Source organism: Engraulis encrasicolus, chromosome 11 (assembly GCF_034702125.1).
Source record: "Engraulis encrasicolus isolate BLACKSEA-1 chromosome 11, IST_EnEncr_1.0, whole genome shotgun sequence".
NCBI classification, from domain to species: domain Eukaryota; kingdom Metazoa; phylum Chordata; class Actinopteri; order Clupeiformes; family Engraulidae; genus Engraulis; species Engraulis encrasicolus.
The window spans coordinates 20,244,091-20,258,316 of NC_085867.1; the positions used below are offsets into that span (position 1 = coordinate 20,244,091).

General features: G+C 43.0%; 1 protein-coding gene across 2 annotated transcripts; it reads right to left on the minus strand.

Moving 5' to 3' along the window:
- Nucleotides 1-640: 640 nt before the first annotated feature.
- vsig8a (V-set and immunoglobulin domain containing 8a) lies at nucleotides 641-13,647 on the minus strand. Of its 2 annotated transcripts, XM_063211246.1 has the most exons (9): nucleotides 13,499-13,640; nucleotides 13,137-13,265; nucleotides 11,989-12,073; nucleotides 11,222-11,391; nucleotides 10,270-10,474; nucleotides 9,376-9,528; nucleotides 8,367-8,489; nucleotides 3,282-3,417; nucleotides 641-1,873 (listed from the first exon to the last, which is right to left on the minus strand). In XM_063211246.1, exons 3-9 carry the CDS (start codon nucleotides 12,053-12,055, stop codon nucleotides 1,705-1,707), a joined length of 1,023 nt encoding a protein of 340 aa, XP_063067316.1. In that variant the 5' UTR covers nucleotides 12,056-12,073; nucleotides 13,137-13,265; nucleotides 13,499-13,640; the 3' UTR covers nucleotides 641-1,704. The 2 variants fall into 2 exon arrangements, with proteins under 2 accessions (XP_063067316.1, XP_063067317.1); XM_063211247.1 differs by lacking the exon at nucleotides 13,137-13,265 and having other exon boundaries at nucleotides 13,587-13,647.
- Nucleotides 13,648-14,226: the final 579 nt, after the last annotated feature.

The window sequence follows — 14,226 nt, forward strand, 5'->3', positions numbered from 1 at the left end:
GTAGCTAGGTTTGGCTTATTTGCTGCATGGTGGGTTTATTTCACAATGTAGACAGACTTTTTGTAAGCTATAGGCTACTATACGAAGTTTATACCTATTTTGTAAGCCTACTCTTCTAAAAATCCCCACACTCAAAACTTTGTGCCCATGCTCATCCTGTCTTCCTTAAACGATATTTCAATTTCAAACTGTCAAAATGACATTGGAGTGCACATTTGCATGGAACAGTAGCGTGATGTAGCCTAACCTATAGGCCTATGAATGCTTTGGACTGTGATGATGGCTCCAGTGGTGTAGTCTACTTTTTGAAGTGGGTATACTGTATATTTGAGCATTTTTTGATGTGTGTATAGTCTACTGTATATATTTGTGCTATTGTAAATAATGGATCAATCAATTTTAAGTATACTGTAATCCCTGAAATTTTGAAATGGGTGCGTACCTGCGTTTTACATAGACTACACCACTGGCTGTGCATTTCATCAAGGTGTCTCCACTTCAGGTTGATATTTTGACAACACTAATGTCCACATGTAGTACGACTGCAGATTTCGTGGCTTTTGTCTTTTTGGTTAGGAAACCATGTTGTTCGCTTTGTTATTTTTTTATTTTTTTATTTTTTTTTTTAAAGAGGGCCGCCAAGGGGAAAATTCTCCCGGTGGGAAAAGGTGGGCCACTCCGCCCCTGTGTGTGTGTGTGTGTGTGTGTGTGTGTGTGTGTGTGTGTGTGTGTGTGTGTGTGTGTGTGTGTGTGTGTGTGTGTGTGTGTGTGTGTGTGTAAATAAACCCTCCAAGGACATGTATATTTTGCGTGTGTACATGCACATATGTGCATGTGTATCTTTGTTTGTGTACATGCACATATGACTGTATGCGTGTATGTGTATGTCTATGTGTGCACGTGTGTGCGTTTGTATGGGTGTGTGCATGTGTGTGTTTGTGTGTGTGCGCGCACGTGCGTGCGTGCGTGCCTGTGCATGTGTGCCTATCTGTGTGTGTGTGTCTTTCACTCCGACCTTCACTATGCCTGTAACAGGTGGCCTACTACTATGGCAAGCTGTGCTGTGGTACATGAGCTGTAGGTCTGACTGACACTGTGACTGTGAGGAGGCTGGAGTGATGCCCTTGAGCACACATACATCAATTATTGTTATACTGTACACCAGGGCTTACGTTTTTTGCTTGCCGGCCACTGCCGGTCACTAGCCATCCAGCTATTCTACTAGCCACATATTTTTTTATGTATTTTTACATATTTTTTTAAATCATGACCTCAGAAGATGAGGTGCTTAAAGCAAGAAGATGAGTGCATGGGTTTCTACATGGAAATAAAACAAACACATAGAAACTGAGTAACTGAGCTTTTTCTTGAACTTAGACACAAACAATTGACACAGAAGGGGCGAAATGCAGAATATACACTATTCTGATATGTCATACCATAGAATAAGCTACCTGCCAAATTGGCCAGTGACACTGAAATTGTACCTGCTGTACACGTATGCCTATTTGAAAAGTCTGAGATCCCATTCATTGGCCTGCAGTGTGTGGCATGGCCGATCCCACACGGCTCAGGCCAGAGACATTTACATTTATTTCTTTGTATAGAGGTTCAAGGGGCATGGCTCCACAAGCAATATGGTGGAGACGTTTACGTGTCAGAACAGTGGGCCAGTATGCATACTGTGTGCTGTATGTCTAAGGCTCAGACGGCGTAGCCAAAGCGGCTGTCGTACTCGTACTTGTTGGCCGAGTAGCTGGTGCTGGAGGAGGATGGGAACTGAGAGGCCCCCTCCACTGGACTGTAGCCCACGCCCCTGTTACGACTGGACATGCGGCTGGCTGGACGGCTCTCTGGGGGCGGGACATCCTCTCTGGAGCAGGAGAAATCATAGGCCACCATTATTAGTAATAGTTTTGGGGTTTTTTGGTCCTTTTGACTTTATTTATGATAGGACAGTGCAGGTGCTGACAGGAAGCGAGTAGGGAGAGAGAGACGGGGAAGAGCCGGCAAAGGATCCGGCCCGGGAAGCGAACCCGGGTCAGCCGCATGGCAGACGAGTGCCCTACTGTTTGGCCATGACAGGGCCCAGTAGTAATAGTTTAGTGCTATTGTTTGTTTGTCTGTGTGTGTGTGTTTTTCAGGACTTATTGGATTTAGTGTCAACATTATTGGCAATGATTGCTAAAACAAAGTGAAGCAATATACAAATTGTGGAGGGCCTATAGACCAATGATTCTTAACTGGTGGGTCGGGACCCAAAAGTGGGTCGCGGGGGGTCCTAGGTGGGTCATGGGGCTGTGGTGTAAAAATGTATGAATTGACCCTTTTATTGCCCGTCACAAAATTGAAACAAGATGCGGTATTGAATACATGACAGTGATGTTGAAGAGAGACTAAAACATAAATACTCCTCTCCACTAGGGTTCCATGCACAGCTCCAAGGTGCTGGTAGATGCAGGAATGTTCAATACTTCAAAGGAAAGAAGTCTACCGCACACATTCTTGACTTTATGCTCGTTTTATTAGAGCGAACAACGCGTTTCGCCTCAGTGCGTCATCAGGCTCGCTCAGGTATATGATATACCTGAGCGAGCCTGATGACGCACTGAGGCGAAACGCGTTGTTCGCTCTAATAAAACGAGCATAAAGTCAAGAATGTGTGCGGTAGACTTCTTTCCTTTGAAGACTCCTCTCCACTAGTTGATAGGCATGTTGTATAAAAGCATACAATGCAAATGCAGATGCATTTTATCAAATGCTTGGCTATATTGTTGATATTTATTTGAAGCTTCTGAGGGCGCGACAAAATATTGGGTCACAATGTAATAACGATGGAAAATTGTGGGTCCTCAGACTATTCCAGTTAAAAACCACTGCTAGAGACTATTCAGGCATGACCAGTTGCACAGAGTTAAAGGGGGTCGTGGATGAATAAAGTCTGGTATGTTTGTTAATTTATTGTTAAATGCCTATCTGTATTTTGGACCTGTCCCCACTAGCCTGGTGAACCAGCGCCACCCGCTGGACGGCAAAATGTTTTGTCTACGGGTGGGTCTGGCCTCGCATAATGATTCAATAAAGCCAGAATGCCATGAATCTGGCAAACCAATTACAACGCAAAGATGTGTTTTGAATCAAAGCGGGCAGGGTTTTGAGGGAAGGTTGTTCTCATCAACAATCTTCGGATGTATTATGCATCGAGGCCAGACTAAATTAGACATCCACATTTAGTCTGGTTTATCAGGCTATGTCCCCACCACTCTTCACCAATGCCTCACCTGATATCATTGGACACCTCCTTCTCGAATCTGGGCTGTCGCCTGAACACCAGCAGCCAGATGACGATGGCGATGATGATGACCAGCAGGAGGACCCCCACCACAGTCCCTGCCACCACGCCAGCCTTATTGGGAGCTGCAGAAAGAAACTGCGGTCAGGATTTACAGTCGGGGGGAACAGTTAAACCATTCAAACCAGAGGACAGCCCCCCTCCTCACTTTATTTAGCTTGAAGACTTAGCACCCAGTCGCTATTATACTTTTAGAGTCCAGCGTGTTATATGACATTTATCGAGTAATGAAATCATACAATCAGGTTGAAACTTGTCAGAAAAAGTAAGTGTGCTTGGAATGTTGTAGGGTGTGATATTTAATACTGCTCTTTGGTCTGGGGATCCCAGATTAATTAGAAGTGCAACGAATTTTAGGCATTTAAGATTGATGGATGGCAATGCATAATATTTGTTTTAAAAAGACAGTATCAGTATTATATCAGAGTATAACCAAGCCACAGTTGACAAGGCTATTGTAAGTCTGCAAACTGCTTAAAAGATGGGGGGTCAGGGAGCATTGTATTTGACATACAAACACCACCCCGCCCACCGGGAGGAGATAGGCATCAGACACTGTAGGTCGCAGACAAGGAGACTAACTGGCCACACAAGAGATAAGGGTGAGGCAGTTGACTACACAAAACAAACTCAGCCAGATGACAAGAAAGATGAGACTTTACAGTTCTGTATTAACAACAAATTCCCATGAAACATACTGAATGCTAGAGAGGGGAAGGATTGAGAGTATCTAGTATTAGTGGGTACTGTAGCATGAGTCAGTCAAACGTGTCATTTAATATTATGAGTCAATGTACTACTTGATATCATCTAGTAATAGCGACTACTATAGCAGTTAAAGGGACACTGTGTGAGATTTTTAGTTATTTATTTCCAGAATTCATGCTGCCCATTCACTAAAGTTACCTTTTTCATGAATACTTACCACCAGCATCAAATTCTAAGTATTCAATATGACTGGGAAAATTGCACTTTTCATACATGAAAAGGGGGATCTTCTCCATGGTCCGCCATTTTGAATTTCCAAAAATAGCCAATTTTAGCTGCAAAAATGACTGTACTTGGACCATACTAGAAAATATTTGTTTATTACTTAGTAAACTTTCATGTAAAGATCAAATTTGGCAATAGGCAGCCCAGTTTCAATGAGTAGCATAGTTGCAGTACCTTTTTTGACCATTTCCTGCACAGTGTCCCTTTAAACATGTCCTTTTGTCACACTTCAAGCACATGTAGAATTATGAGTCATTGGCCTACAGATTCTGAAATCAAATCAACTGGTGTACTAAATGGTCACCAAAATAATAGTAATAATCTCTGCCAAGGATATTATATTTTTGGTCGTTTTGATTTGTCTGTCTGTTTGCGTGTCTGTTTTTCAGCAAGGTAACTCAAAAAGTAATGAACGGATTTTGCTGAAACTTGGAGTTGTTGGAAATGACTAAAGGAACAAGTGATTAAATTTTGGTGGTTATCCGGATCACGGTCCCTTTCCAGGAATTAAAAAAAAAATCTTCACCATTGCGGGACAGGCCAAATTTTGACATTCCAGTTTCTACCTCCACAAAAATAAGGCAGAAAGACTTGAAAAAAAATAGGGTGTAACATAGTTAAATGTTCTTTCAAACAGATTCCTTGGTGGAGGTCTACAGTCTCTGAGTGAATTTATAGTTTTAGTTGTGTTCTTTTACTTTTATAAAATCGAACTATGCATCTCATATGTCATGTATGTCATATCTCAACAATCGAATCAACTCATTCACTTTTGGAAGCCAACATTACCAAGATTGACACTGAGGCATCGGAATCAACAGATTGGTATAGAGTTCTACATGTTTTCATTCAATCTACAATGAGTCATTTTTACTATACTGGAAATATTGAATCAGGCTGGCTTGCCAACCTCTGCAGAAAAGAAGACAGCTGTTACTGAATAGGCATATTGATGATTTCAATACAGATAGTCATCTTGAGTCAAAAAAGTGTACTGTATGTGCCACTGCGATGGGAGACTTTAAAACACCGTAAGATTAGTCAGCACTGCAATATGCAATGAGGTGAAACGCTAACACAAACACAGATATGATATCTTTGTAGCACACCATGTGACTACTGCTTGTGTGTACAGTAGACAGTAGGCGCGTACGAGTTCACGTCAACGCATACATGCGCATGTAGACAGCAATGCACCCTGGATGAAAATGCTGCATGACGGTTAGATTTCCTGTCAAACTTCGAAATTTCGTCGATGTTGCGTTGACGAGGTGACATATCACATGGTGTCAAACTATCGCGGGATGCATGCGACTGCAGTCAGATCTTGCAACCTCTGCAGTTGCTTATCCCCTTCAACGCTCGTCGGCGGACTGCCTCCGAGGTCACGCACCCATGAACTGGTTGGTCAACAACTCACTCACGTGTGTATATGGGTCTTGTCTCACACCTCTACACAAGTTTGCGCAGGTCCCCACTTCAGCTCCTCCTCACTACCTGTCCCCCCACTCCTCACACGTGGTGTGTTAGTAGAGCAAACCGGTGCGAGCTCATAGTCTCGTTCATATTTGTGGCCGACTGTAAATGCGCTGTATTTAATAACACCCACATCGTGACAACAAGTTCTCGCTCACGTGCCTTTCGCAACATCGACGCTCGCAACAAACTCGTACGCGCCTATTTGTTTGTTTTGGCACAGAGCCTCGCCCATTCACATCCTTGAAAACGTATCAGCATTGACATAAGAGTCTGTGATGTCTGTATGTGTGTTCTGATGCACGCTGTGTATTTCACAGGAGCACGTGCAAACCTATCAAGTGCAGCACACAGTATTTGTTTATGCCATGAATGTGTGTTGGTAGCCTGATTCTCGCCAGACTATTGTGTATTTCCGTTCCGCTTGGTGAGCTCACATGAGGGTCTGGAGAGTCTTCGGATTCACCCTGCTCTAGAATCAAAATGCTGTAGAACCGATCAGGATTTTCAGAGATTGAAACATAGTGGAGAATGGAAAAATAAGGGAAATGCTGCAATTGTTGCAGACAAGGAATGGATATCGACATAATACGAAGTTTGTATGCTTACAATTTGAAACGGTGATGACATTTAACCCCTTAGCGCAGCACTATGGCTCTCTGTAATGCCATAGCAATGTTGTTATGATGTACTTAAGCATTTTCAGCAAGTGAAAAGGGTCGCCGGCGACCCCTGCTGCAGTAAGAGGTTAAAACAGAGTCAAACGGCCATAAACAGCATTGTAATGAAGGGTGTCGTAATGGCAGCATGAAAGAGATGGAACTTTTCACGACGACATTCTGGCTAAAAACTCGCCCTGGCCGCTTCCCTGCTTTGCTTAAGGACCAAAATTATAATATAAAAATGGAAATAATATAAAAACACCAGAGGACTGGAATGTGGCAGTGTCCTTTAATTACTTTCAAGCGTGGGGAAACACATTAAAAATCGCAACAAAAATCGCACCTTTCACTTCATGCCGCAACAAAATCGCAACAACACAGTAAGAAGCTCTGCAACTTTTATCGCGATTTTCTGGAAATCCTCGTGCACCATCTGGCAATTCCGACCGCGATTTTTTGAGAAAATGCCCGCGATTTCCTGGTGGGACTGAACAATGGCCGCTCGCATGGACTCACTCATCATCATAGACAATGATTCTGTCATTTCGACTGTATTTTTGAATCTGTGAATAGTTATTACATTGAAAATGTCAGATAAGTGTTTCCCCAGTCACACACAAAGATTTATAAAATCATGCCTTCGCAAAGCTACGTCCATAAATAGTCAATGGGGCACCTAAGTCTCCGCCCCTTCCGGGCGGCTCATGGGGCTGGGAACGCAACAACTTTTGACTGTGCTGTAATGGACTGATCAAAGCTATTTTTCGATCCACCTCGCGGATCCCAGCCGATCACACATATGCTTTGCCTCAGAATTAATAACAACCAATGGTGTGCTTTTTGACTTCACTTGGCAAGCGATTTTTGAGTTGTGTGCGTGCAAAAATATGTAATTATTTGGACTGCACAACAGACGTCGCATGTCTGACGTGCAGCCACTTAAGCCGCGGTGCAGCGGTAGGGTTGACTGTGCCTCGGTTCACGTCAAATATGTGAGGCGCACGTGTAGTCTCGAACACAGTTTTGCACAAAAGCTAAAATAACGTTTCTTGCGTGTCGAAAATGAGTGGTCTTACGACGCAAATCCAAACCTTTCAAATCCACTGCCATCATATGTGAAATCCGGAGCACATGCCAAACGGGATGAGGATTTAGCTTGACTTGCTCCATTGACTCTCATTCAAAATGTTGAGAGCTCCAGCCCCACGGATCGGAAGTAGAAGGGCGTGACTTAGGTGCCCCATTAGAGAAAGACATATCGCAAACTCCGCCCACCCAATGCAAAAGAGTGTGCTCAAATTCGGTCTCCTATGGGGGCGTTGTCCCCTCCTTCTTCTTCTCTTTTTGTGGCTTTTGGTGGCAGCTTGCACAAGATGTGCACTACCGCCATCTACAGCGCTAAGGGAACTCCATTTATTCTCAACCTCAAGACTCCAAAGGTCTCCTAACCGTAGGTCTCCTAAAGGGGCGTTCACCTGACGTGAAATGGATCCGGAAATGAACGAGCCTGATGTATCTTTCTGTACTCAAGAACATCTTTGTCATGTCTATGGCGTACAGGTAGCTCCAGATGAACGTTTGTGGAAGGCGACTGGCGAGCGTCAGGTTAGTGTGTTGGTGGGTATGCTACGTCTGTGTGTGTGTGTGTGTGTGTGTGTGTGTGTGTGTGTGTGTGTGTGTGTGTGTGTGTGTGTGTGTGTGTGTGTGTGTGTGTGTGTGTGTGTGCGCGCGCGCGCGCGTGTGTGCGAGTGTGATGTGAGTGCATGTGTATGACAAGATGTGTGTAATGCACACAGTAGTGTATATTTTACAGTATACTGTTTATTGTCATTTGTGAATTTTTGTCTGTGCCCTGGCAGTTGTGTGGTTTGGTATGCACTTACGCTTGAGGGCTCTCAGGTTGATCTTGCAGCGTCCTTTGCCCACGCTGTTGCTGACCTCACAGGTGTAGATGCCCGTGAAGGCCTCAGAGTGATTGCTGATCTTCAGCTCCCCTGTCAGAGTGTCTGAACCACACACAACACATGCTGTCCTGTCAGGGAGTCTGAGTCACACACAGAGGCACAGGTACTGGGGCCTATACTGCAAAGCATGGTTAAGTTAAGAGGCAAATCATCTAATAGAAGAGCCTGGAGTCCTCATTTTCCTACGAAACGCTCTTGTATTAGATGATTTACCTCTTGAATAACCTTAACCTATCCTGAACCAGCTTTGTAGGCCCCTGATGTACACACACACACACACGCGCACACAGGTGCATACATAGACATGCACATACACACATACAGTCATATGTGCATGTACACAAGCAAAGATACACATGCTCCATGTCCTTGGAGGGTTTTTTTACACACACACACACACACACACACACACACACACACACACACACACACACACACACACACACACACACACACACACACACACACACACACACACACACACACACACACACACACACACACACACACACACACAACTTGCGGCCTGTCTTCAGAATATAAAAGAAAACCCATTTTGCCCCCAGAGCTTTTACACGGCCCGCTTACAGCTTGCACTGCCTGTATATTCACATTACTCTGTAATATTTTTATATGCGCAGTTTTCTTCTTTGCACAATTCTAACTTGATTTGTGTCCTCTCTTGTGTTGTATTTTGGTTTGTGACATGTACAGTACTGTAATGTAATATACTACAGTATAGCAAAGCAAAGCATTCTCCAAAGCACCAAGGCCCACTTTGAAATGTGAAAATAATCTGGGACCGACCAAACTATATAGCCCAATGTAACATACCGGTAATATAATAGGACTGAAATACAGTATAGTATATTACAGCATTAACGGCAGCATGTGATCACAGTCTTTGACCACTAGAGGGTGCACTCACCCTCCGTGGCCTCCGGGGGTGTGGGCCCTCCGATCTCCCTCTTCCACTGGTAGGACATAGGAGTGGAGCCCTGGAGGGACCTGCAGCGTAGTGTCACGGGCCGCCCAACCGCCTCTCCCCCCTCCACTGAACACTTAGGCGGAGACGGACGCTCTGTATGAGAGACAGAGAGAGAGAGAGAGAGAGAGAGAGTGAGAGAGAAATGGTAAATATCTGGAGAAACAACATTTTTTTCACTAAAGGACAATGTTTCAGGGAGTTTGACATTTTTGGAGAAGTCAATAAATGTCAAATTTGAACCCGAAGTGTAGCACTATGTAAAATGCAAAGGTTATTAACTTCCCAGCAATAAAACATGAGAACTCCTCTGTCATTGTTTCCTCTGCAAGTCAACTGGCAAAAGACTGGCTGTGCCTTTTTTTTACACTAATTGTTCATGAAAGGGACATAGACATAAAATAGGAACTGAACAAAATGTCACATAACAAGACACAATGTAGCCTATGTATAGTGCTGGGACCTCATGTACAAAACATGCTTACGCACAAAAAAGCTCCAAAAGTAGCTTTTCGCGCAAATGTTCAGATGCACTAAGACTGCAATGAAAACTTGAAAAAGTGCATGTGTACTACGTACATTTCATGTGAAGTTCATACCACATGACTCAACATGAAAACCTTTTAAATTTCAGGTGCATATTTATCTTTTCAGATTTTTCACATACACAAAGATTCAAAAAATATACGCCTTAAGTCTTAATACATGAGGCCCAAGGTCAATGTCCTGGACAAGAGAAAACTCAGACAGATTCAGATTCATTTATTTATTCTCCAAAGCTGGCTGGTTGTACCTGTACATTACAGTAACTTCAGAGGGAACATGACATGGCCTTACCCATGACCACCAGGGAGAGTTTGCGTGTGTCCACCCCTGGCGACTTCTTCACCTTGCACTGGTAGACTCCACTGTGGCCGCCCGACACCGAGGAGATCGACAGGGAGGCGTCGCCATTGGACGGGTTTCCCGCCGCAAAGTCCAAGCCCTTCATCAGGTCAGGGTTGCCATGGATGTACTTCCTCCCACTAGTGTAGGAAATGACCTGAGAGACAGAGAGAGAGAGAGAGAGAGAGAGAGAGAGTTAAAGAGGTGAAAATCATTTTGCTTTACATCCAATGTCTGGTAAATGTGTCTTCATTACACAAATTGCTGCCACTGTGAGCATTAGTGTTTACCCAGTGTTACACTAGAAGAGACAACAACATAACTATTGTGAGGTTTACAGAAACACAACAAACCACACCTGTAATTACAAGGAGACAGGAAACAGCATAATGCACTTAAGAATGCATTGCGGCTTTTAAGAGCTTAGCCTGTTTATTTACCCAGATAGACGTACAAAGTATAAACATCACCACCCTCATATGTCCCAGGTTTCCCTGTGTTTCACTACCATAATAGTTCTAGGAAGTACAAGTGGTTACATGCCTAATTGCTTATGCAGGGTATGTTTGTAACTTTTTATTCACATATGAACACGTCCAGACACAAGGCCTCTTTTCCTCTCTGCTTTTTTGTTTGCATGCACTCTCTGATCAGCACCATGACCAGTAGAATTCAGTCTTTCACCATTATGTACCATATGCATTGTGCACGGTTGTATTTGTAATAGTATAAATGTGTGCATAAATGTTGCGTTGTTCTATGTTGTTATTTTGAATGTGGAGTGCAAGACAAATTCCTCTTGGTGCAATAAAGGTTTCATCCATCTATCCGTCCATCCATCCATCCATCCATCCATCCATCTATCTGGAAGTCATGTAGTCATATCAGGATAGGGAATGCTTACAGGCTGGTCTTTCTGGGTCGTGTCGGGGCTGACAATGGACCATTCGATGTCCAGCTCCCCAGTATCCAGGGGCCCTGGTGAGTAGGTGCACCCCAGAGTCACTGCATCCCCCTGGGCCATCTGCAGAGTCTGGGGTCCTGAGGAGGTGATCTCCATTGCCACGGAAACATCTGAGCATCACCCCAAACAATAAACAGGAAAACATTATGTCATAAAGGAAATAAGCGGTTAAGCGGAATACTCACGCACAATCGTCACATGATTCTGAATATTTGGTTTGTAAATACCCAGGGGACACTTCCTGGTAAAGATTGACAGGGCTGTGTTTAGAAACCTGCATGACTTCTTCAAACATTATAGAGAGTCTAAAAAAGGCTGAATTCCTCGAAGCACTGCATTTACGCCTGGCTGCTGAGGTGGCAATCTATTCCATCTCTGCAATCTTGTCATATTTCTTTAGAAGTCACAGTGGACAAATGCTGTGAGGCATTTTAGACAGTCCTAGTGAAGTTGTTGAATTGGGTGTGGTATCTTGGACCGAGTGGAAAACCTACTAGCATTAAAGGCATTTGGATTGGTAGTTGTTTTCTGAGACCATATAGGAGACATCTCTTTTAAAAGGCTTACAATGTATTGAGCCAGTCTTGAAACTACTGTCCTCGACTGTGAGCACCACCAAGGCTAAAGCGCAGACATCCCCTCTTCTAAGCTTAACATTTACTATTTGGGTGGGTCAGACACAGAATAAATATAAATATTGTCATTACCTTTGCAGAGTGACACCAGGTAGCCAAACAGTATGACTGCGGCAGCAGCAGAGGGATGTCCATTCATTACTGCTCCCAAGAACAACTGTGCAGAAGTGCAGTCCAGACTGAGGTCAGTCACATAACACTTAAATCATTCCACATTTTAAATTGTACATGAAGTGCCCCAACTTAAACATATATGTTTATGAAACAAGTTGTCCATCAAACCTCTACTCATTCTCAAACTGTGAAAAAGACAGTTAGGTGTAATTGTCTCTGTTTTGCGTGTACTGTAATGTAATGGATATTAACCACGTCACCTGGCGGTGGCACTGACAATGTCCCTTGATCATTTCAATTTCAATTTCAAATTCAATTTTTTTAAGGATAGCTCCTTGAGGAACCATTTTCGTTTCCAAGGAGGTCCAACAAACAAGTGAAGAAGACATGGAGGCATGATGCGTAAGCAAGACATGGAGTCCTGAACAGCTTGTGGAACCCTCATATCTGAGACATGGGGGCTCTGTAATGGTCTATGACTCAGTCTTTGTCTATATGTTAAACACACAGCAGACATGAAAGTCAATAGGGGCAAAACAAAGCTGCAACGGCATCTCTATCTAAATAGGTTTGAGGTTGATGTAGCGAAGTTTGAGGGTGATGTAGTGAAATTAACAGAACAACCACAATACACTAAAATGTTTCATTTTTGCAGTCAATAATGTAGGCATAATTAAAGACATCTTGAAACCGAAATAATTTGTATCTGTCAAGATGGAGGGGCAAGGACAACAGGGAATGTGTGAGTTTCACTGCCTATCAATACCTGCTACAGCTATACTTCAGAACAAGCCCCTATGTTTACTGATTTTCTTTGTCCATTACTTAAAACCATAAGTTTGGACACTTTGCAAACACTTCAATTTTAAATACAAATGCAAATAAAAATACCAATACAAAGTTTGCTTTGGTTTGGTTAGTTGGTTAGTTGGTTAGTAGGAGGTACCTTCCTCCTTCACTGAAACAGAATAAATGTCATAATTCTCTCTATGGCAGCCTAGTCATTCTCAACATTGTACAATGTTTGTGACTCAGCCATGAAGCAAGCCATTACTATCAGTTACCATTAAACTCGTCCTGCTATGCGACACTAAGCACACACTCACCTTTCCTCTGTATCCTCTTAATGGATCCTACAAAATGGAAGCCCTGTATGCCCCTTCAATCTTCGACACCACACTTTCATATGGTCTCTATAGTTCGCAGGCAGTGTGTTTGTGGAAAATGGTAATGTTCTTCTCATGTGTCACAATTAGTCCAAGTCGACGACCAACAAACAAACAAACAAACAAACAAACAAACAAATAAACAAACAAATAAACAAAAAAAGAACAAAACAAAAACTGAAAGCTATCAAAAAAGATGAGCCAATTCAGTCCAGTTCAAAGCCCCCATATATACATGAACTCTAAAGCTCATGTGTGAGTTGTGGTGGGAGTCTGAGGTGTGGCATATAGTAACAGCCTACCTGCCTGCTGCCAGCCTGCCTGCCTGTCTGTAGCCTACCGTACACCTGCTGGTATCCTCTAAGGATGTGTGTTCCCACAGCAACTCACCCACGCCGCGACTTGGGGACAAAGAGGTACCTCTGGTGTCGAATGAAGAGGAGGAAGCAGAGTCACAGTGACCCGCTCCACTCTTAACAAACAGGTCTCAGGTGACCAAGAACGAGTTATTCCGCCCGCCCTGGAAACAAACACAAAAAAAACAAAGGATAAGGGAAGTGATTAGCATAACTAGTGAAGTTAGTAGCCAATTAGGGTAGGGGTACAGTCGTTCAAATTAGTTTCAGTGTCATTAAGACATTTGGAGTGCTTGGTGTTGGATGGCTACGAAAAGGTGACTGTAGAAGGTCACAAACCCTGGAGGAAATAAAGGAATGAATAAAATTTAAATGAATTAATGAATGAATAAATTATCACTCATAAAGGTAAAAAAAAAAAAAAAAACCTTTGGTTTCTTCAACAAGGATGCCCTAGATATAGGGCCTAATATTTCCATTTTCTCCTTCTGAAATGGTCAAAGAGTGATGAATAATGATGATTATGATAGGTCTGTGATATGAAAAAACAAATCAAAATAGATGTAATACAGAAATTCTCACTTGAAAAGTGAATTCTCCATTTTTTAATCATTATTATTTATTTTTTTCGAAGTGACTGCTTCATGTGTGAAGAGGAGGAGCAGCCAGTACGT